Source organism: Danio rerio, chromosome 5 (assembly GCF_052040795.2).
Source record: "Danio rerio strain M-AB ecotype USA chromosome 5, GRCz13ab, whole genome shotgun sequence".
Lineage (NCBI taxonomy): Eukaryota > Metazoa > Chordata > Actinopteri > Cypriniformes > Danionidae > Danio > Danio rerio.
In genome coordinates, this window is record NC_141025.1 from 24,070,688 (window position 1) to 24,094,605 (window position 23,918).

The window sequence follows — 23,918 nt, forward strand, 5'->3', positions numbered from 1 at the left end:
AGTGTTCTTAAAAACTGTCACTAATTTCACACTTTTCCCCTCCCATTTTCCTTCTGCCCGCCTCTACATTCAACACCATTCCCCCTCTCTGCTTCTTTTGCTGGAAGGACTTTTGTCCAGAGAAGAGATAACAAGATTGTCTGACTGATCATGATATTCTTCCCTTTACTTAAAGTACACAGAAAGAGACCTGTACGTTTCTAGACTATTATGAAGGTTAGAAACACTGTGTGCGCACGTCTTCTTGAGCATGAGGATGTAACATGGAAGAAAATCCCCGAGTTTTTTTGGAATCTTGAAGAGGAACAGCTGAAAGTGAGTCTTGACATTTCTTTTGCATGCATTTGTGCTTGTTTTCTTATTTATTTATTCTTATATATAGATAAATCTGTTGTGTATTGTAATAAATGTCAAATATATTTTAATAGTATGTATAATTATAATGTATTTGGAATGCTAGTTTTGATTTTTAAGACAAATTCAAAGATTCAGTAAGATGGCTTACTTCAAAAGTGTTTTGGTTGCAAATGAGACTGATCTGAACTTTTGAAAATATGACTAAACTTCAGGTGTGTGTGTGTGTGTGTCAGAAGAGCGGTTGTTATCAACAATGATTTCTCTGGAGGCATTAGCTGTGTGTGTTTGCCCTTTGGGAAGACCGTTGTGTGTCACTCTGTGTTCTGTTTCTTTAATGATGAGCCAATTACCCAAAACACTGTTCACATTCATCCATCCGTCCATCTGTTCATTAAACCATCTCCGCTTTACTCTCCAAAGCAGCTTCCTCGTTTTGTTGAGATAACCTCTCAGTGTGGTTTTTGGAGAGTGGTTATTAAATCTCTCTCTATCTTATGGTAAGCTAAGGTGATTGTCATAGTGACCACAGTCCCAGGTGAGGAGTGTTTGCTGGAAACTCCCCTGACCTGCTGTCCCTCTGCACTGCTCTAACCTGTGCTCCTGAGAAGTTTCAAGGACCATATTGTACTGAAAATGATTCCACTCCTTGAAGCTGATTGGTGAGTTGCCGTGTTTTGTTTTTGATAAAGCATGGCTTAAAACTCTTCACCGAAACTATCTGTGTGATGATGTGCAAGTAACACAATCAATGCATTGTCAATTATGTTTACATTTAATCTTTTAGCAAACACTTTAATGCAAAGCGACTTACAAATGAGGACAACAAATGAGCAATGATATTCTGTGTCTAATTAGTCCAACACAGTACACAAAAGTGTTCGCTTTAGAAGGTTTTGACAAAAAAATCTGTAGAATCTGTTTAGGTTGAGTTCAACAAATCATTCACCAGCAGAAACAAGTAAACGTTTCTAAAAGTGATTTTGTGCCTCTTTGGAATGGTCCCACAATTCACCATTCATGTTCAGTGTAAGCTTCTGGAGGGTACATAAGTCTTAAGTATTGAGAAGCAGAGTGCATGTTTTAGAATTTTACTTATCGAATTTTATGCAAGCAGCTGTTGAAACCAATTCCAATAGCAATTCATTTAAAGACCACCTATTATGTATTTAAAAAAGTCATATTTTGGTTTTGGGGGTCTTATTTTACCTAATTATCCCAACAACTACCATATGATTCGTTCAGCGATTGAAGATGTTTTTTTATCAGACCTATTTTTAACTTGACCGCAGCACGTGTGTAGGAACAGCTGATGGTGGCCATAGCAATGACAAACGGCAGAGAATCGTGAGCTCACAAACGCTTTTAAATTCATAAACAAAGCAGCACGTTTTCACGTGGATTTTGGTGAATTTCTGATTTATGAGAATATAAAAAGTTAACCACATACAGTACAAGCTGCATGTAGCAGCTTGTACAAGCTAGTACAAGTAACAAAACATAATTAAATACATATATTGCAAGCTAGAGAGAACAAGGAGGCATATTCATCTAACCTACACATGTGAAATGAAGGAAGAAACTGGTCCATAGACTGTGTACTGTAAAGTCCCAGTCAAGCTTCCCGTACATCAATAGTTTTTTCTGATCCTTCCTTTAACAAACGGCTGATGAATGCCCCTTTGCAGGGTAGATTATTGCAATAATCACCAGAACGTTCATTTATTAGTGCTCACTCATTTTAAGCCATGATCAGTCCCACACACCTACTCTCTGCTAGTGTTTTAAGGGAAAGGCACGTTCATGTTTTACCGGATCCTGCACAGAACATATTTGTTATTGTTTTGTGTCGATGTTGAAACAATTAGGTAAAAGATCCAGACGAACAACGAATCATTTAAATGACTCTGAGTCAAATATTTGATTAAATAATCTATATTTTTAAACAAGATGCACTTTCAGATTTAAACCTCAGCTGGATGTTTTCATTCACTTAAAGCAGTGTTGCACACTGCATGGAAAGTAGTTTTCAAAAACCCAAAAATAGGGGCTCTTTAAGACCATTGTAGCTTTAGCATTCTGTTTAAGTTTCAGAAGTTCGATAGTAATGGCAGGGAGGTCTCTAAAGAGAGCATTGCAATGGTCTCACTGCGGCAGAACTGACTTTGAACAAGGAGTTGTGTAGCATGCTCTGATAGAAAGGGTCTGATCTTTCTAATGCCGTATTAGGAAATCTGCAGAGCCAGCCTGATCTCATTAGGAAACATAACCATTTTATGTTTTCATCAGACAATTGACCAATTTATACAAATACATATGACTTCATTGGTATGAATTGAATGATTTTTAAAGGGATGTGTGCCCCCAATTTTCTACTAAAATTTATTGATGTGGTCATTCAAATTAGAACGAATTGCTACTAAATCCTAATTATGAATTGGTCTGAGTAATCATTGAGCAGAACTGGTTGTGGTGTCTGTGAAGAAAACACAGCTTGGTTGACCTACTGGGTAGAGAATTAGTTTTGTAACATGGGAGGTATAGCAGGTTCACCCTTCACTAAGCCCCGCTCTCCTTAGTTACTGTTGCTACGACTGTCAAGCTTTCATGCCTGGCACATCTATTACAGTGTGTATGCGCTGGTGTCAGACATTGCCAGGGATATATAGTCATTTTTTGGCGAACAGGGGAGATATCCGAGAAAGCCAGACAAAAAAGGTCTGCAGTATACATTACAGGGGTATATTCACCACATAATAGGCAACCGATCAGAAAATAATTTAATAAAAATTAAAGCTAGCTTAAACCATGATTTCTCTTTTCTAGCCAAAAAGCCAGATAGACTATTGCTATGCAATGAAAAAAAGCATCACTAACAGACGAGGAAACACACATGGACAGTGCTTCTACATAATTCATTCATAGAAAGAGCAGCCAGAAAGGGGAAACTAATGGATTTGTGCCAAATTTTAGCATCATTGACTCATAACAATGCACAGTAGCTATAACTGCCATATAATTTGCAGTTGTATGAAATAAATAAATTGAAATATATATATATATATATATATATATATATATATATATATATATATATATATATATATATATATATATATATATATATATATATATGATTGATTGCAAGTGCTCAGTTTGTGATCATATCTCTGTTGACATGTCATTTCAAAAATTCGTAGCTTGAAACAGATGGAAATATGAGTGCTATGACTATATGGCGAGGGCTTAAACGGAGCAGCGCTCATAATATCGAGCGGAAAAAGAAAAAGACAGCTAGGAAACATAACCTGCTTTATATTTTTGTAGGAAACACAGTTTAGATCTTTTTAGGGTAACGTTAAGAGGTGTGAGTTTTTGCCGTCTGTCTATTACTGAATGTGTAATGTGAATATGGAAAACAAAACCAACTTAACTCTGCTCCTTTAGCGCCCCTCACAGACCTTGGTCCACGCTAGCATTTCTCCTCTGGGTTTTAGGTTTTGAAAAGGGAAAAAAATCCACCGCCTGTCCATACTTTAAGGATACGGGTGTCAGATTTGCACAATCTATATTCAAAATACTTTGGTTCGTTTCCCTCACTTGAAAGCTTGACAGAGCCCCTGCGCGTAGCTAACGTTACGGTTGCTAAGCCACGATTGGTGGGTGGCGGTTTTTGGGTGTGGCTTAGCGAAGGGTCAATTGAGGCCCTGGACCTCAGTAGCATGACAGCAAATAGCTTCCTGTACTTTGTGTGTGTGCCCATATTGTCCATACTGCATGTCACCATACTTGGCCATCATATCACTTTAATACAACTATATAATCCAAGCTAAAATGTATTAATGTTATTTTTGTTATGATAACATTTTTCAAAATGTTTTGTACCATCTCATATTATATAAATGTTCTCAGAACATTATTTATAATGTTATTAACACTTTATATTCACATTATATTAGAATGTTTTGCTATCAATGTTCCAGAAACCTAATTTTAATAATGTTCCATGTAAATATTTACACAATTATCAAAATTATCTGGTTGGCTGGGGTTATTGTTGATGTGCCTGATGTAGAGGCTGTGATAAAGTGTTAAGCTGGCTGTCTTGAAGAGAAGTGTCTGTTTTGGCAAGGCTGAGTTGAAGGTGATGGTCCTTCATCCAGCAAGAAATGTCAGTCAGACCTGCTGAAATTTAAACACCTCTCATCACATCATCAGAATGGGAGGAAAGGTAAAGCGAAGTGTTATCTGCAGTAAAAGAAAAAGGTTTTCTAAATCTCAGATTCTAGTTATGCCATGTAAAGATAGGAAGTGGTCCAAGGACTGAGCCCTAAGGCACCTTATCCCTCCAACATACCCTAAGGTTCTACCTTAGATCCACCTAACTGTAAAATAGCTCCATGCACTGCTTATTTCAGCAGACTGTTGTTCTGTTTGCTATATTTACTAAATAAAGTATGAGTGAACCTTGCTGGCATTATACTCGTGTGTTGTTCCACAAGGTCTTTTGAAATGTAAAAGACGATAACAAATGCTCATCACAAAGCAGTAAATGTTAAAAATGACAACATGAGAAGATTTCTTTTGTGTAAGCTTCATCAGATGAGATGTTACACCACCTAGGAATTGTTGTGCTGTTAGAGTCACTGTCAGGCACTATGTTCTGGCAGAAGAATGGATTGTCTGTGCCTATGGAATATGTGTATCTAACAAAACGTGTGTGTGTGTGTGTGTGTGTTTGTGTGTGTGTACAGTATGACAGGCCAGTCAGCTCCTGAGGGATCTCCCTGCTCTCATCGTCTCTCTGTGCAAACTCAAGAGGATGAGCAAGACCGAGCAGAGAGTGTACTTAGCAGGTAAGTCAATATGTGTGTGTTTTTGTCATTTCACCTTCCCAGCTTTAAGAGAACAATCCCAGAACGTTGGATAATATCCTGCAAAGTTATTAAAAAAACTAAATTGATGACTTGTTAAAAATTATCTAGCTTTCAAAGGACTACATCAACCAAATATTCATCCATTCATTTTCTTTTTGGCTTAGTCTCTTTATTCATCTGGGATCGCCACTGCAGAATGAACCGCCAACTATTTCAGCAAATGTTTTACGCATTAGATGCCCTTCCAGTCGCAACCCAGCACTGGGAAACACCTACCCACTCATACATTACGGTCAATTAGCTAATTGGATTAACCTATAGCGCATGTTTTTGGACTTGTGGGGTAAACCAGAGCACCTGGTTGAAACCTTTGCAAACACGGGAAGAACATTCAAACTCCACACAGAAATGCCAACTGACCCAGCCGAGGCTAGAATCAGCAACCTTCTTGCAGTGAGGCGACAGTGCTAACCAATTCTAAACTGCTGATAAGATTAAAACTTAAAAGTTGACAGAATAATTTTATTAAGTTTTCAAAACAGGAAAATATTGATAATCAACCTTAAAATGTGGCTAATTTAAAGGTAAAATATATGTCAATTAGTTTAAAACAATATTTAACTTGTAGCAATTCAAAGAAATTGGGTTGATAACTCAATTTTTACGCACTAATGGAGTTGTGTTGTATTTTTAAGTCCACACACTGATCTTTTGTTATTTTTCGCTCTGTTTATATGAGACAGTACATGTTTTTGTTTTGTAAAACAATGAAAAACTAAAAAAAAAAAAAAAAATGTTTTTAAATGTATTTCTTACAAGCAACTAAATGAACAGTAAATTTGAAAACAAACTAAAATTTTTACTATTTCAGCTCCTTAATTCATTTGAGGTTTTAAACTTGGAAACTTGCTTGTAGTTAGTTAAGTTCATAACGCTGGATTTGTATGAAATTTCTAATTAAAACAAAACCAAATATGATGGGTACTCGACTTGAAAAATGGAGTTTATGTTATGTAAAAATGCCACTGATTGAAGAGAGAAAGACCATTTGGCTAACATAGTAAAGTTTGTTGTCTGAACTTCACTTTGTTAAATGTTGTCGTAACTTAAATATATTGATATTTTTTTTATTATTATATTTTTATTTATTATTTGTATTTTTTCCCCTTGTCTTCCTTAAAAAAAAAAATAAAAAAATTAATTAATTAAAATAAAATTTTGTTAGCTGGTTATGGAAGGACTAAATGCTGATAGTAAACCCATTTAAAAGAATCGTAGTCTATGTTAAAAACACCAAACGAATAACAATAAAAACATATTTTCAATTAATCAACACCCTTAATCGATCCACCTTAACTTAATTGATCATTTAATTGATACAGCATCTGTGCTATGGTTATTGTCCTCTAAATTGACTCACTTTGTTACAGGTATTCATACTGTTCAGAAAGTATAATCAATTATATACACGAAAAATAACAGCAGCTTGTTCAAACTACTAATTTAAAGTTTAATTCTTTTGTGATTTTTTTTGGACAAATTAATTGTTTTTTCTTAAGTTTATTTAAATTTGTTAAAATGCTTGTTAACTTATGTGTTTGTGTTGGGACAAAATTATGGTCTTAATCCTTCGGTTCCTCTCTCAGGTCTCAGTCTGCGTGTGATGACACCTCATCTGAGCTTCAGCGAGTAGCAGCTCTTGAGCCCCAAGATGCACCATCCAGAAACTCCTTTAGAGGAAGAGGAGCTCTGTCCAGGTACAACATCCACACAAACTTTCACATACATATTCTAACGGGTGCCACATGCAACACGCTTGAATAAAGGCTTTCTCTCCGGCTCTCTTGGCAGGTTGGTCACTCTGGTTGTGACTCTAAGAGAATGGGCACACAGGAGTCTGGTAGAGGAGGAGGAGAGACCGGATTCTTTCCTGGAGAGATTTCGGGGACCTGAAGTACGAGCTCCACCCAGTCGACGGAGCAACAACCAGCCAGACGCTAATGGGAACACCAAGGGAATCACAAAGTAAAGATGGACACTATATGGAAAAATGAAATGACAAAAAAAAAATTGACCAGTCTGCATACACAAAGAGAGAGAGATATTGTTACACTTTTTTTAAAGATACCCTTTATTCTTAGTAACTATGTCAGCTAGAAGTTATTAGAGTATTGGCTGACGGTCTCCTTAATGTCTGCCAATTGTTTTGTTTTGATGGACTCAAAGACATTCTGCTGAAGTCAACATACTCTGCTAACTCCAACATAAGTTTACTAATACTCTATCAAATATAGTTAAAATATACTTTCAATCACTTATTTGTTGCATTTTATCTTTCTCATTTGTATCTTAGATTTTTATCATTAATTTTATTAGTAACTGTACACTAAAACAAAAGTCTTGTGGTGGATCCCAGTTGTAAGAGCAACAAATAATAACTTGACTACTAGTGGATAAATTGGAAATATGGCAGGAGGTAGAATTTTTTCGATATTTCATCTGTTGAACTGCATCCCAATCATCACAACTACTGCAGAAGGAACCCACCTAGATTCTCATAGAAATCAGTCAACTTTGGTAAAGGGATAGTCATGGTTTGGGGTTACATTCAGTATGGGGATGTGTGAAAGATCTGCAGAGTAGATGGCAACATCAACAGCCTGAAGTATCAAGACATTTGTGCTGCCCATTACATTACAAAACACAGGAGAGGGCGAATTCTTCAGAAGGATAGCGCTGCTTCTCATACTTCAGCCTCCACATCAAAGTTCCTGAAAGCAAAGAAGGTCAAGGTGCTCCAGTATTGGCAAGTCTAGTCACCAGACATGAACATTATTGAGCATGCCTGGGGTAAAATGGAGGAAGAGACATTGAAGATGAATCCAAAGAATCTTGATGAGTGCTAGAACGCTTTCTTTGCCATTCCAGATGACTTCATTAATTATTTGAGTCACTGCAGAGATGTATGGATGCAGTCGTCCAAGCTCATGAGAATCATACACAATGTTAATACTTTTCCACTGCACCATGACTTAATATTCTGTACAGTACATTATTTCTGTTAACTGACAAGACATTTATCTAAGCCAAGTCGGACCTTACTGTCCTAATTAAATAATTAAAAATCAAGACATGATCATAATTCATTTTGGTCCAACAAGCCTAATCTAGTGGTCAAAAACAAAGGTCCTTTTATTGGCATTAATAATTGTATTATGAACTTTACCTCCAGGTTCTACACTGTTAAATAAGGGGCTTTAGATTATTGAAATAGTCTTCAAACTTCAAAACAATTAGCACTTTGAAGAACTGTTCACTGAAAGGTTTTCGGTAACACTTTACAAAAATGTTTTGTAAGTTAATGCATATACTAATTTGAACAAACAATGAACAATACATTTATTATAATATGTATTCATGTTTGTTGACACTAGTTTTTGCAATTTACATTGTTTATTGTTTGCTCATGTTAACTCACAGTGCATTAACTAAAGTTAACAAGCATAAATTTGGATTTCAATAATACATTAGTAAATGTTGAACTAGGATTAATAAATGCTGTATTATGCAAGTACTACAAGTTCATTCTTAGTCCATCTTAATGAATACATGAACCAACTTTAACTAAGGAAACCTTATTGTAAATTGTGACCATGTTTAAGGAGACATGAATGGTTCTTCTGTGGCATTGCTGTGAAAACTTTATTGTGGTTAAATTGAAGAGTATTTTTGTCCAAAAAAAATGTATCTAAATATCTTGTTTGAAAAAATGTGTTACTTGTGATAATTTGCAACAGTTTGTGAAACCAGTCACTTTTTTTGTGTGTGTGTGTATAAACAAATCTGTGTTTTGTCATAGGAAACAATGGGAGACATTCATAGTTGCATCCTCTGACGATACATACTACTATTGGCTGTTCTTCATCGCCGCTGCTGTGCTTTATAATTGGGTCCTGCTTGTAGCCAGGTGTGACTTTTCCCTAAGTCTTACTCCTTTACATATTAATAATCATTAATCATGGTCTCTTGAGATGGTCTGTTTGTTTCGGGTGTAACTAATTGCAGGTATTTTTTTATTATGCCTGTGCATATCCGCATGTTAATGATTCTATGTTCTTCCTCTTTCTGTTATTGTGTGCACAGAGCATGTTTCGACCAGCTTCAGAGTGAGACTCCTATTGTCTGGCTAGTGCTTGACTATATTTGTGACTTCGTCTACATACTGGATTCATGTATTCGGTTAAGGACAGGTAAATACACACACATGCCCTAAATTCCTGGCTTTTACCACATATTGTAAGTTACCCTAAAATGGCTACAAAAATATATCATATATCATATCGATGCTATCATCATCTTGTTTTGCATTGCATTGCATTTATGTATTCTGCACATGGGTTCATTCAAAACCACTTGAAACCAAATCCTGGGAATTGAAAATGTCAGCTAAAGAATGCAGTAGTGAGAAAAGCACAAATTAATTGCAATTAGTTGCATTTTTATTGGTGCATAACCAATTGTGCATAGTTTCAAATAATACATGATTAAACAGTCAAATCATCTTTTCTTTAGTTTTGGCCTTCAAATGCAAGAGAAGACGAGAATTCTACAAGAAAATTAGAATTCAATATAAATTAGCTCCTATAATCTTAAAAACAAATATGCACATTTAAAATGTTTGAAAGAAATCCTTGCGATAGATTTTGATACAAATCCTCTTTGCTTTTGTTGGGATGGTAGATGCTAACCTTTCAGTAACAGCCAAAAAGCTTTAAGCTTTGCTACTTTACTACCAAGATCCTGTTGAAGTGGAAGCATGTTTCACTCTTTTTGATACAGGTCTGAAAAGTATTTGAATGTAAAAAATATATATTTAATTTATTGAACAAATATATTGTCAATTTGTCACCAGCAAGTTCTTTAAGAAATTTACACAAAAAGTTACAAAACCAAAAAGGGATTTTCAAAGTGATGGCATAGAAGGACCTTCTTTGGTTCACCAAAAATTCTCAGTGAAATATGTTTAAACTGTTTAAAGAATCATTTTTATAATATGAATAACATTTTCATAACCTAAATAATGTTTTTCCTCTGCAATAAAGGTTTTGTGGACTAAAAGTTTCAAAGGTTTTTCATGGAACCACAGATGCCATTAAAGAACCTTTAATTTTAAGACGAAGTTGGGTCTAACCAGCTCAATAGAAACTACCAGTGATATAAAATGTAGGTTGATAGCAAAACTACAGCCATGTCACCCTGCAGCTTGACTTGACAGCCATGTCACCCTGCAGCCCAAGACCGGTTACTCACTGAAGCTAAGCAGGGCTGAGCCTGGTCAGTACCTGGATGGGAGACCACTAGGGAACACTAGGCTGCTGTTGGAAGTGGTGTTAGTGAGGCCAGCAGGGGGCGCTCAACTTGTGGTCTGTGTGAGTCCTAATGCCCTAGCAAAAGTGAAGGGGACACTACTGTCAGTGGGCGCCGTCTTTCGGGTGAGACGTTAAACCGAGGTCCTGACTCTCAGTAGTCATTAAAAATCCCATGGCACTTCTTGTGAAAGAGCAGGGGTGTAACCCCGGTGTCCTGGCCAAAGTCCCTCTATCGGTCTTATGATCATGGCCTGCCAATCATCCCTTTCCACCGAATTGGCTCTATCACGGTCTCTCCACTCCACCAATAGCTGGTGTGTGGTGAGCGCACTGGCGCTGTTGTCCTGTGGCTGCCGTCACATCATCAAAGTGGATGCTGCACACTAGTGGTGGTGTGGAGAGACCCCCCTCATGATTGTGAAGCGCTTTGGGTGTATGGCCATACACAATAAATGCGCTATATAAATACACATTACATTATATTACAACTAAAGCAGAATACTGGAACTCCAAGAACTCCAGCTCCTGCTGACAGCCTGGATACCCGAATACACTAAAGTGCCTTTCAGCACATGCCAGAGTGTGTGTGTATAGTCATGTGGATCTTTAGCTATGTAGTGTTTTAAACCTAAAACACATCAGTGTAAACAGGGCCTAATGTGCTTGTATCGCAAGGAAATAGCAAGAACAGTTTTGTTTTGGTACACTTAAAAACAAAACACTGTCGTCCCATGTTTCTGAAAAAATCTTCTTCTATCGGGTTTAAGTGCTGTTGGCAAAAAAATTTGGAATGTGCATCTCTCTAAGCACCGTAACAGCTAAAACGAGATAAAGCATGCATGTCATGCAGACAATGGCGGATTTAGGTATGGGCAATATGGGCGATCGCCCAGGGCGGCATCTTGAAAAAAAGTGCCCCAGTAAAAGCTTTGAGATAAGATTTACTTTGTGCAAGTGTATTAATTTAGAGTGGTCATCCCAGAAAAAAGACATTAAAGGCTATTCACATTTGGCGTCTTTTGCACACGTAAGTTTGGTATTCTCTATAAGCAACCGAAACAACGCTGATGAAAACAAATTGATGCATGTGCGCAGAAAGCCACTCCCTAGCATTGCTCCTGGTCTCAGTTGTTTATATGCATGCCGATATGTGTATAAGTCGGCAAAACTAAAGTTTATATCGTATGACGATGATGATGTTACTTTAACTAAGCATGGCTATGAAGCAGAATGAAGGAATAATGAGTCAGGGAGTTAGCACACTCACACTATGTACAGTTGCCTCGAACTGTAAGTTCTTCTACTGTGTAAAGGCTGATTTAAACTTCTGCGTCAATCGCACCCCTATAAACCAGTCTTCATCCTCTTTTGTTGTGTGAATGAATAGCCTAATATATATACTTTTTATGCCCTCTCAGGTTATTTGGAGCAAGGACTGCTAGTGAAGGACCTAGCCAAACTCAGAGACAGCTACATTCATACCTTTCAGTTCAAATTGGACGTCCTCTCCATCCTGCCTACAGATCTGGCGTACATCATCACAGGGATCAACACCCCACAGCTACGCTTCAACCGCCTCCTGCGCTTCTCCCGTATGTTTGAGTTCTTCAACCGAACAGAGACCAGAACCAACTACCCAAACATTTTCCGCATCTGGAACTTGGTTCTCTACATCCTGGTTATTATCCACTGGAATGCCTGCATCTTCTACGCCATCTCGAAGTCTCTAGGTTTTGGGTCGGATGAATGGGTTTATCCTAACATCTCATCCACAGAGGAAGGAGCTCTGAGACGGAGTTACATATACTGTTTCTACTGGTCCACGCTAACGCTCACCACAATTGGAGAGATGCCGCCTCCCGTACGGGATGAGGAATACGTGTTTGTGGTGTTCGATTTTCTTGTTGGAGTTTTAATTTTCGCCACCATCGTGGGTAATGTGGGTTCCATGATTTCCAACATGAACGCCACACGAGCAGAGTTTCAAGCACGAATTGACGCTATTAAGCATTACATGCACTTCCGCAAAGTCAGTCGCCATCTTGAGACCCGTGTCATCAAATGGTTCGACTACCTGTGGACCAATCAGAAAGCAGTGGATGAACAGGAAGTGTTAAAGAATCTCCCAGACAAGCTACGTGCAGAAATTGCTATCAATGTTCATTTAACCACTCTGAAGAAAGTTCGCATCTTTCAAGACTGCGAGGCCGGGCTGCTGGTAGAACTAGTGTTAAAACTGCGTCCTCAAGTGTACAGTCCAGGAGACTACATCTGTAGGAAAGGAGACATTGGGAAAGAGATGTACATCATCAAAGAGGGAAAGCTAGCAGTTGTTGCTGATGACGGAGTGACCCAGTTTGCATTGCTAACAGCTGGAGGTTGTTTTGGCGAGATTAGCATACTTAACATTCAAGGGAGTAAAATGGGGAACCGTCGGACAGCTAACATTCGTAGCATAGGTTACTCCGACCTCTTCTGCCTTTCGAAGGACGACCTAATGGAGGCCGTAATCGAATATCCAGATGCTCAGAGGGTACTGGAAGAACGTGGAAGGGAGATTTTGAGGAAGCAGGGGCTTCTGGATGAAGGCATCGCACAGGGAGGCTTGCTTGTCATGGACACTGATGAGAAGGTTGAACGGCTGGAAGGCTCACTAGATATTCTACAAGCACGTTTTGCACGGTTGCTCGGAGAGTTTACAGCAACACAAAGAAAACTGAAGCAAAGAATCACAGCGCTTGAGAGGCAACTGTGTCATACAGGCATTGGGCTTGTATCAGATCATGAAATGGACGTTGAGAGTAATGTTAACTCACCACGAACAAACTCGACTGCATAGCTATTATGATCATTCTCATCATGAAGGTTCTGTATCTCAGGATCACATGATTATATTTCTAGTTGTTGTTATGTTACAGCTGAAATAAAATAATTCATCCATTCCTTGTCTGATATTCCTTGTCCCCTTTAGGGTAAATATAAATCACATTACTATATTATGAAAAAAAATTGAAGTTTAATTAGAAGCTAAAATAAATGGGGTGTATGCACACAGACTTTTTATTTCAGTCAGCCAGCCCTAGGGCTTCTGGTGAATTGTCATCCCTTACAAAATTGCCACGTTTAAGATCTGATGCCTGGCTGAGATTCGATACAAAGTGGGTATAAGACCAAACAAGAAGTATTAAAGTATATATATTTTTATGCCTTTAAAATATGGACATTTATTTTAACTCAGTATTTTCAATGGAGTTTCTGTGCTAGCCTGTTGCTATTGACTGCATGTGCATTTAAATGGTCTTTCGTCTCTCTAACAACCAAATGGATGCGTACGTCTATTTAACTGATTGTATTGTAATTACATTACATTACAACATCGATGCTGAATAAGGAACTTTATGAAATTGAAAATATAGTCGCATTAGCTCTCACCGGAAGTTTACCATTGGCTAAAAAACATAGCTGTGCATTTAAACTTTAACTTTATTATATTATTAAATAATTATACGGATCTATCATGAAAATGCTGATTATTCAAAATCTGTCTTGACTGACTGAAAAACGTCAGGCTCGTAATTCATTCTCATGCATTTGCACAAACAAAATGTTGTATACACACAAGCAAAATGTATATTCTTAATGTAGTCAGAATGCATATCATGTTTTCAACTCGCCGCGCTCAAATAAAGCTACCATGTTGACCAAAAAAAAGTCGCGATCCGAGTGCAGTTATGACGAAACCTGATGAAGTAATGACGCTATCACTTTACGTCCGTTGCGACAGCACGCCGTTTCCGGTGCGCCATTTTAAGCAGTCTGGCGCAAGTTCCACTGGGAAGATGGCGGGTGAAACTGGCTGAGTTTTGCGGTTCGTCAAATATGAGTTTTTATGACGATCATCGTGAAACGCGTTTCTGCTAAAAGCTTGGCGTTGTGTTGAAGCGTCACGTGGATGAGGTGATGTCTGCCGAAGTTCTCAGGTGAGGCGCTTTATTTTTTCTCTCTCTCGTCCACTAACGTTACCATAAAAACAGTGTCGTGTTCGCCAATATTTATCGACAACATATACTTTTAACTCAGACGCAGTTTTATTTAATGTTCTGCTTTTTAAATTCCAGTTATATGAAGAAGATTTATGACTTGAGTTTTTGCTTTTGTAGTTTGCGTCTATTGGTAACGTTAACGTTACCAGTCAAACAAAGAATCAGTGTTTAACGTTAACTCTCGTAGTAAGGTTTATGAACTAATTTAATGTAACGTTACACCTCACATAACTTTTAGACTGAAGCCAGTCGTACGATTTATTATTTTATGGAAGCCTTTATTGTTTGTGTTGAATTTGTGTTTTTTTAGGTTAAGAGTAACGTCAACGTTATTAAGTGTTGTAGTGTAACGTTATATTGAGGGACCACGGAGGGAAGCAGTTGCTATAGAGATGAAATGTCTTTTCTTGCAGACCCGGACCGGTGGCTGGCGGAGGCAGTAAGCTTGGTGAGCTGATCGGGAGGCTCCATGAGTACCTGGCAACCTCTACAGAAGACAAAAATGGACCTGCACTGCCTGGGCACTGGAATGGTCGGTACCACATGGAAATTAACCGTTATCAAAAATGTACTTGATGGGTCAGTTATAGTTAATTTTTTTTGTGTTCTTTCTCTTTGACAGGAACCACGTCCAGAGAATATTTGGATGAACAAGCTCGTTTTGCAGAGGAGGTAAACAATTCTGTACAGAGAGTACTGCATTTTTGTTGTCCAGTCCAAAAGTTAGCATCACCCTGGTCTTCGAAACAGAGGGAGTAGAGGTATTACATTGAGAGTATTGGTGGGAAAAAAGCTATATGGCTAAAAAGATTATTTAGAAATGCCCAAAGAAGGACACGTGGGCCAAAGTTGGCCCATTGTAACCTTTTGATTTGGCCCGCCATCCCATCTGAGAGGAGAGTAAAAGCGATGGAGATGATTGGAGGCAAATGCCTTTAACACAGGGGTTATCGTTTCTAATTTAACGTAATCTGAACTACAAAAAAGCAAACTGAAATTAAATGTTTTAATTAAATGCTGTAAATGAATCAGATTTAAAAAAAAAAAATGTAAATATTGTCACTCAACGGATAGAGAACAATGCAGAAGATATCGGCTAGCAAATCAAGGCAAAAGCTAGTGTAATTCTGTTAATAATTTGATTATTTTACGTTTACTGCAATAAGTTTATTATAAAATGTAAAAAAAAAATCTGTATTAGTTAAAGCAATGTTTTTAAACATTATTAAATTTGGAAATTAGCCATGACAACTATTTGTACCTTCAGCCCACAAACCTCAATATATTTTGGTTTTTGGCCCTTTATAAGAAAAAGTTTGGGCACTCCTGATTGGCCACCTATGACGCGTAACAAAAAGAAGCTACAACACAGTCACATGTCTTAAATGTCAGCACTGCTGAGTTTCTAACAATTATGAATGTAACGAATTGTGATGTGACCATTTTGGCCGATACAGAAAACAAACAGCCAAATAATTCAGGATTCATGAGTAGTTTAACAATATTTTTTTTTTTTTATCTGGCTGAAGCATTTAGCAGCTGATACTGAAATGGCTGCTTATATATTGCACTACACTACAAATAACCCTTTCAGACTTTATTTATTCTGGCTAAAATGAAAATCACGATTTTTTTTGCTTAAAATAACGATCACGATTTTCTCTCGATTCTGTAGATGTAATAAAAGCTTAATATGAGATTTGTTTTTTTCTCAAACATATGGTAAAACAACATTAATAATGTGTAGGTCTACTGGTTTCTGTAAATAATTCTATTCTACTTATAATAATTCTGATGTTAAATTATGTTTGAGATATATGCTTGCAATTTGTCATTGGCAAGATTTTTAGACCATTTCACTGGTAAAATCAACATTATATAGACTACAGTAGTTATACTGACACTGTAAACATTTATATTCATGCACAACTGTGTGTTCGCTATGAAAGAAAAAAACTATCAAATGCTTGTCGCAGTCATAACTCTAAAATGCGATATGATTATGTAAATGATGTGCATGCTTTCGATTTCATTTTCACTGCTAAGTGCTGTTCCTACTTCACGCACTGCTCTCAAACGATCACTCTGTGTCAAACTGAATATTATTTATAGCTTTATTACCTGTTATTCACAGCATATGCAGGTTCTTTTCACTAAAGTAGACGCTCGCGTCTATCCTTAAGTAGGGCGCGCGCCCGCACAGTCATCAGTTCACGTCACGTGTGATTTCCCGGCTACGAATACAGCATTATATAAAGACAAAAATTACGTTATTAGGTGAATTATACCTTATAAATGCAGTATGTGACTCTTTTAACATCATTTGGAGGTGTCCATGTCGCTGAACAACGTATGTGAAAGATTGAAAAGACGTGCAGCCGCCTTTGCTTCTCTCCTGAACTTGAAAATGTTTGACAGAATTGTAGAAATCCTGGATTAAGATGTCTAGATGGTCGAATCGAGATCGGATCTTTTTTCGATTAATTGTGCAGCTCTATTGTGTGGTACTGTTTAATCTTCCCAAAAAATTCTGTAGTCACTTTTAGCCTATTTTAAAACATTTAAAAACTTGTAGTAGAATGAAGGCCAGTACACACCAAAGAATGCCAGTTTTGTAGCACTGATGAAGCCCACCTCTGTTGTTGCCTCATATTGACTTAAGTCTGGTCTCATCTGCTGCCTGTGAACACCAAAAGAATGGCAACTGACTGAAACTATAGAGCATAGCTTTTAAACTCAGTTCCTGGTGGGCTGCAGCTCCACAGTTTTGCTCCAATCCTAATCAAACTCAGCTGGTCTAGTACACTTGAACACCTTGATTAGTTGGATCAGGTGTGTTTGATTGGGATTGGAGCAAAACTGCTGAGCTGCGGCCCTCCAGGAATTGAGTTTGTGTAACGTTCCAGCAATTCAGGCAGACAAAAAGAGTAGTGTAGAATGCTGGTGTAGGTCTAGTAAATTAAAACCGCTTAATTTCAGTTTAGTATAGATTTCACTGTAGAAGTGCAGTTTGTTTCATATTATAGTAATGCAAATGTCTCATATTTTAAGCCACCACCAACCTTTTTTTTTTGTTGTTGTTAAGAAATGTCAACTGGGCATTTAGGCATTATTCTCATAGATCAACAAGAGCTTTCTTTTGTAATTGTAAATAAAACAAATTGAATAAATTATTGGGCATGGTCGGCGCCAGTGGTGTTGTGGTTAGTGCATTGACACATGCACTTCGGTGATCACGGTGATCTGAGTTTGATTCCCCTTCTCGCGGTCCTATGCTGATCCTTTCCCTCTCTCTACTCCCCATGCTTTCCTGTCAATACCCTACACTTTCCTATCCATTTAAAAAGGTGAAAACCCTGAAAAAAATTACTGGGCATGCACAATATTACTGACAAGAATTGGTTATATACAAAGCTAGTGTTTTTCAGCCAATGATAAACTTCCGGTAAAAGGTTTATGTGACTTCAATTTCATAAGGTTCCTTTTGCAGCATCAATGTATTAATGTAATTACAATACATTCAGTTAAATAGACTTAAGCATTCATTTGGTTGTTCAAGCATAAAATGAGTTGAAGGACTGTGTAACTACTAGCGCTATCGGGACCAGCAGGTGAGTGCAGAAACTCCATTGAAAATACTGGGGCAAAATAAACTCATATTTTAAAGACATGGCAGGGGAAAATGGATTTTAATGCAGTGCTACATGCTTCCCATGTGTACGACTTTGTTTCAGTGGAGCATTTAAAATGTTTAATAAGTGTTTTTTTTTTCTTTTTTTTCTTTACATTAATTGTAATTGTAATGTGCATTTATTTTGTGTATGGCCATACACCCAAAACGCTTTACAATCATGTAAGGTGGTCTCTCCTTTCCACCACTAGTGTGCAGCATCCATTACCATGACACAAGTCAGTACATAAGGCGAGAAATAAAATCTAGGCAGGTTTAAGTATCGGATATCAGCCAAAAATAAGTTAGAAATAAATCGGATGTATTGTTATAAATAATATATCCCTATAGCTAATATATATATTTTTTGCATAATCATTAAATTTGTGTCTTTTTTTTATGATGTCTTTTCAGGCGGGTGGCCCTTCAGAAGTGGGAATGTTGTCATCTCGTTCAAGAAGGTTTGACTCAAATATTGAGATGTATCTGGAGCAGATAGCCTTGTATTCTGAATGAGTGAACTCATTTGTAAATCTTTACTCTTACAGGAAACCAACTGTTGTCACTAAACACAGCGGGATGAACGAGTCAGACGTTTCATCTGAGAGTGGAGCTGAGGATGTGATATCGGTCCACTCAAGTGACCATGACACCAACATCCTACCCAAAGGTGCTATTCCCTTTTCAGATTCATTAGGCTGATTCTCACTGTCAATCTGTGTAATGTTTTTGTTATGGTTTTTTGTTATAAATTGAGGAGATTACAAGTGTTGTTTTAAACCCTACGTTTATGTCACAGGGACAGTGTTTGTGCTGCCAGAGCCAGTGTGTAATGAAACTCGTGATGATTTTCGTGGTCCAGAATTCCGCTCTAGACGCATTCACAAGCAGCACAGAGATAATGCTGACCGGCGCAGAGGTAAGAAATAAACTTGCAGATGTAACATTTTTGATCTCATATATTATTACATTTAGTATTGGTTGAAGGTAACTTTTGATATGTTGTAACTTTTACATACGTTTAGTATCATTGTGAAATAAAATGACTGGTCAGATCATTGCTCATTGCTATTTTGTATTGAAAACTGTTGGAACTTTTTTTTCATATAAGTGTTCCTGAAATTCTGGCATAAATGTTCCTCAAGCACCTGATCTCAAAAGACCACAATGTAGTGCATATAAAACAATGAATTTAGTATTTATATTCAGTTTATCAGCTTACTTTGACACCAAATCTTACAAAGAATAAGTTTCTGTGCATAGGAAAACTCAGTTAGCCTTGCGTGTTTGGTGTATGGATAAACTGTTTGAATTGTTTGTGTGTTAGGTGGATATGAGTTGGAGAGGGTAAACTGTAGTGCGTGCGGTCAGCAGGTTAATCACTTCCAGCGTGATTCCGTCTATAGACACCCTATGCTCAAAGTGCTTATCTGCAAGGTATGTATAAGAGTCTGTGCGTTAATGTGTGTTATATGTAAACATAAAATGGATGTTAAAAACTCCTAATAAATAGAAAAAAAGTTTTTTCATAATTGCATCAAGTATTAGATCTTTGCCTGTTTGATTGATAACTAGTAATTTCTTCTGCAGAGTTTTGTACTAATCTTTTTGCTTTCTTGTAGAGTTGTTTTAAGTATTATATGAGTGATGACATCAGCAAAGATTCAGAGGGCATGGACGAGCAGTGCAGGTACATGAGTAAATTACTAGCATTGTGTTTTTGATGGGTGTATGTAGTTCAGTGTATTCTTTAAAGTAAAAAAGTACATTTTAAAGTTTAACTGAAAGGTGTTGATTCACTTCAAATGTTGACTACGGTCACATTTGTTGCATTTCAATTCGGAGACTGTATTCTTTAGGCCACCAAGTGCCTGAACTGAGTTTTGTTTAATGGAGCAGTCTGGCCTACAGAGGATTGATCTTAAACCCATCAACTGTGATAGCTGCTGTTGATTCACTGCAGTACTTTTTGAATGTGACATTAAATGGCTTTTGTTCACAATCTGACTGAACAAAAGATTATGTAAATAGAAACTCGTGCATGCCTGAGAAATAAAGGATACATTTCAAAGCTGCATTTGAATTGGAAAAGCCTTTGTTGCTCCATAATGATCAGCCTCTGAAGAATCCAGACTCTGAACTGGGACGTGGCTGTTTTAGTACTTAACCCACTTAAGTGAAATGTATTATGTTAAATATAACCATGTATTATTGTTTTGTTTCGTTTTTACACAAATATGCTTCCAAATAACATTACTTATAACTATAGCTAAGACTTCAAGTACATCTGTAAAACCCATGAAGCTATTGTTTGACTTTAAGCCTTTATTGTGTATGATTTATATAGACATGTCAACTGAATGCAAAGTAAATTATGGGAGAATTCAGTTGAATTCTTTGATGCTGCTAAAATGTTTGTTGCTGGTAGGCATGGATTACACTGTAGACCAGGGGTTTTCAAAGTGTGAGGCGCGCCTCCCCTGGGGGGCGCCAGAGCATGTCAGGGGAGGCGCGGGAAAAAATATAATATAATAAAAATATAATTATTAAGTTTAATTATTATATGTATTTTTTTATTATATTTAAACGTTTTAATTAAACAAAGCAAAAAAATACGTAAAATATAAGAAAACCTTTTTTACCCAGAAGGCCATAGCAGTGAATTCGCTTCTGTTTGGCAAGCCCGCCAATACAGGTAAATGCCTGCTAATACAATGGGTCGGTTTCTGAGACCCCCCTGATTCAAAGCTGTAATGAAGTTCACGGCCCTTTGGCCGCCGGGAAGAAGGAGGCGGAGAACCGACGCAGTTTTGAAGTGATTTATTAATGACAGTGACGGCAGCTCCTCACGGAGGCTGCCGTCTAAACCAAAACAAACGGACGGCAGCTCCTCACGGAGACTGCCGTCAAACTGAAAGCAAAAGTAAAATATTTCCGGCCCGATCCTCTCTCGGCTTCCTCTGCCCTCGTTCCTTCTTTTATAATCCAGAGCTCCTTCCGTGGGATCCGAGGCAGGTGCGCACCGCAGGTGTATCCACTTACGAGGTGGCCTCACTCCGTTACCCACGGCTCTCGGCCACGACCCCTCGCCACAAAAGCCTTCAAGTTCAGGGCTTAAACCCAAAAGACGACGATATGATGATCAGTATTTGAGTTTAGGATTTACGTGGACAGGACCAGCTGATGAACTACGACCTTTGTGTGGTTTGTCAAAATTTTGGCTAATGACAGCATGAGACCCACTAAACTTCAACTGTTTTGACTGGAATGGACAGTTCTTGGATCTGTTCTATTCATATTGAACCATCATCCTAGTTTTAAAAATGTTATATTAAAATACTTATTACTCTGTAAATAATTGCACTTTCAAGCAAATGATGATAAAAGTGAGTTAACAGTCTGACATCTGTCTGTGTCTTTATATATATATATATATATATATATATATATATATATATGTATATATATATATATATATGTGTGTGCGTGTGCGTGCGTGTGTGTGTGTGTGTTTGGGAGGAGGGGGGCGCCAATGGATAAGTTGTGTCAAAAGGGAGGCCCACTGTCTTAGACTTTGAAAAACCCTGCTGTAGACACATTACACTTACTCAGATTTAAGTAAAATACTTTGTATTTCCACAAGAGAATGGCTTTTTCTCACCCATTTTGGATTGCTAAATAAATAGACTGCACAGTTTGTTTTTTTTAAACTAGGTATCAGTTTTGGTTAAAATCCATGTTAACATAAACATTGAGTTAAGAAATTCAATTTAATTTAAAAAAATAATCACTTTGGTGAACTAAATTTTTTTTATTTTAAATATTTCATGTATGTAACTGTAATTTGATTAACACTTCTTTTAAATGTAATTCTAACAAAGTACCCGTATTTATTGTAATTTAGATTTTAAACATCTATTGCTGTTACATTTATTTTGTTACTCCCCAGTCCTTTTAATCACCCTGAATCAGTGAAAGCGATTTAATCTTCTGTTTATAATGAAATGCTATGGGGATTTTCTGGGTTTCTTTGTGGATATTTAGAGATTTTATGCTGGAGTGCCCTTTGGCCTTTGTAGATGATTTACTTCTGTTCGCACTACTGTGCCTCCCTGACAAGATGTGCATGACAATCTTAGCTTTGCTTAATTGTTTTTGTGACTTTAGTTTTGATTAATTGGCCAGCCCTAGAAATAAATCAGACATTTCACAGCAATTTTCATTTTTAGAGACACTGAGCATGTCATATTGGTTTAATGTTCTAATAAGAGTGCACTTATTTGGGAATGTCAAATCAATGCTCTGACTCTGTTTATTCAGGTGGTGTGCAGAGGGAGGCAGTTTAATTGGGTGTGACTACTGCAGTAATGCTTTCTGTAAGAAATGTGTGCTGCGAAACCTGGGGAGGAAGGAGCTGTCCACCATCCTGGAGGAGGAGAGGAAGTGGTACTGTTATGTGTGCAGTCCAGAGCCATTGGTGGAGCTGGTGTTAGCCTGTGACTCTGTTCTCGAGAACCTGGAGCAGGCTCAGAAACGAGCGTCCCGTAATGAGCCGAACTCTGTTCGGGGGAAAGCGAAGGGTGGTCGTGGTGCAGCCTACCTGCTAGGGCCAGGAGGTGGACCTGTGCCCTCTGCAGGCCTTTACCAACGAATGCAGCGCTTTGTAGATGTTACCACTTCTCTGAGCCATTCCTTCAAGGCAGTCGTTCAAAGTGAAAAAGAAGACGAAGGAAAACTAGAGAGAATTGGACAGCTTAGGATGTTTCGAGCTGTACTGGATGATTTGCAAGCAGCCAACAGAGCATTACAGGTAAAAATAAAAGTTAATTTAATCATAAAGTGAGTTTTGTTTATTAACAAGTGATTTTACTTGGGGTCCGTTCTTCGTACCTCGCTTAAATGATGATTTGGCAGATCCTGGATCTTTTGATCTTGAAAACTGATCTAAGGCTAAATTGAGATCGCTGTGTGTGTTGTGAAGGACAGATCTATTGATTCCCGAAATCATGATCAGCAATGCAACAATTGGCTGACGACACAACAGCGTAATGACATCATCTAATTAATATTCAATTATCCATGTGAGCAAAATGACATAAAATTAGCAATAAACGGATTGTTAAATATGATGCGCAAATTACTTCCCACATAAGCTGCAGGCTTTACACTTTTATGTGTCAAGAGTATTCATCATGTATTAATGTATTTAGTTCTACATTTAGAGAATTTTCTTTATTATAGTAGCCTAGGCCTACTCAAGTTTTTTTTAATCAGCATTAGGAGTAACTGTATAAATACATTTTGAACCAAAAACCGTTTTTATATCGGTAAAGATGTCTGCAACTTTTGCGAAGCATCAATTGATGATTTAAATTGATTGAAATCACTGGTATATAAGCATTCACAACACGTGCATAACTGCATAAATTATCATAAAAAAAGTTGAATGTTGTGCAAGTGTAACAGGATTATTTCAGTTAAACGTACACGTTGGTAAATGAACTTATATTCAAAGTATATGAACTTTTATTTTATTTTATTATATATATGTATTATCTTTGCTTGAAATGACCCCATCTAATCCTATTTATATGAATGAACCTGC

At 37.4% G+C, this 23,918-nt stretch overlaps 2 protein-coding genes and 1 long non-coding RNA gene across 7 annotated transcripts in view; 2 read left to right on the forward strand and 1 right to left on the reverse strand.

Annotated features, from left to right (window-relative positions):
• Nucleotides 1–49: 49 nt before the first annotated feature.
• cnga2b (cyclic nucleotide gated channel subunit alpha 2b) lies at nt 50–13,542 on the forward strand. Of its 4 annotated transcripts, none has more exons than XM_087251145.1 (8): nt 50–315; nt 860–1,016; nt 5,109–5,210; nt 6,878–6,988; nt 7,083–7,256; nt 9,091–9,198; nt 9,375–9,481; nt 12,019–13,540. In XM_087251145.1, the coding sequence occupies exons 2-8, from the start codon at nt 991–993 to the stop codon at nt 13,437–13,439; spliced, it is 2,049 nt and encodes a 682-aa protein (XP_087107271.1). In that variant the 5' UTR covers nt 50–315; nt 860–990; the 3' UTR covers nt 13,440–13,540.
• Nucleotides 6,706–17,387, reverse strand: LOC147843953 (uncharacterized). 2 transcript variants are annotated; one of them, XR_015491154.1, is made up of 2 exons: nt 17,241–17,387; nt 6,706–7,228 (listed from the first exon to the last, which is right to left on the reverse strand). It is a non-coding gene; the product is annotated as an uncharacterized LOC147843953 (long non-coding RNA). The 2 variants fall into 2 exon arrangements; XR_015491155.1 differs by having other exon boundaries at nt 6,706–7,269.
• The window catches only part of atrxl (ATRX chromatin remodeler, like), a 39,063-nt gene continuing 29,558 nt past the window's right edge, over nt 14,414–23,918 (forward strand). Inside the window, 9 exon segments of the mRNA NM_001423350.2 lie at nt 14,414–14,580; nt 15,057–15,175; nt 15,266–15,315; nt 18,728–18,774; nt 18,862–18,983; nt 19,113–19,232; nt 19,641–19,750; nt 19,936–20,003; nt 22,634–23,123. Of these exon segments, the coding sequence (NP_001410279.1) occupies nt 14,561–14,580; nt 15,057–15,175; nt 15,266–15,315; nt 18,728–18,774; nt 18,862–18,983; nt 19,113–19,232; nt 19,641–19,750; nt 19,936–20,003; nt 22,634–23,123 (1,146 nt within the window). The 5' untranslated portion in view covers nt 14,414–14,560.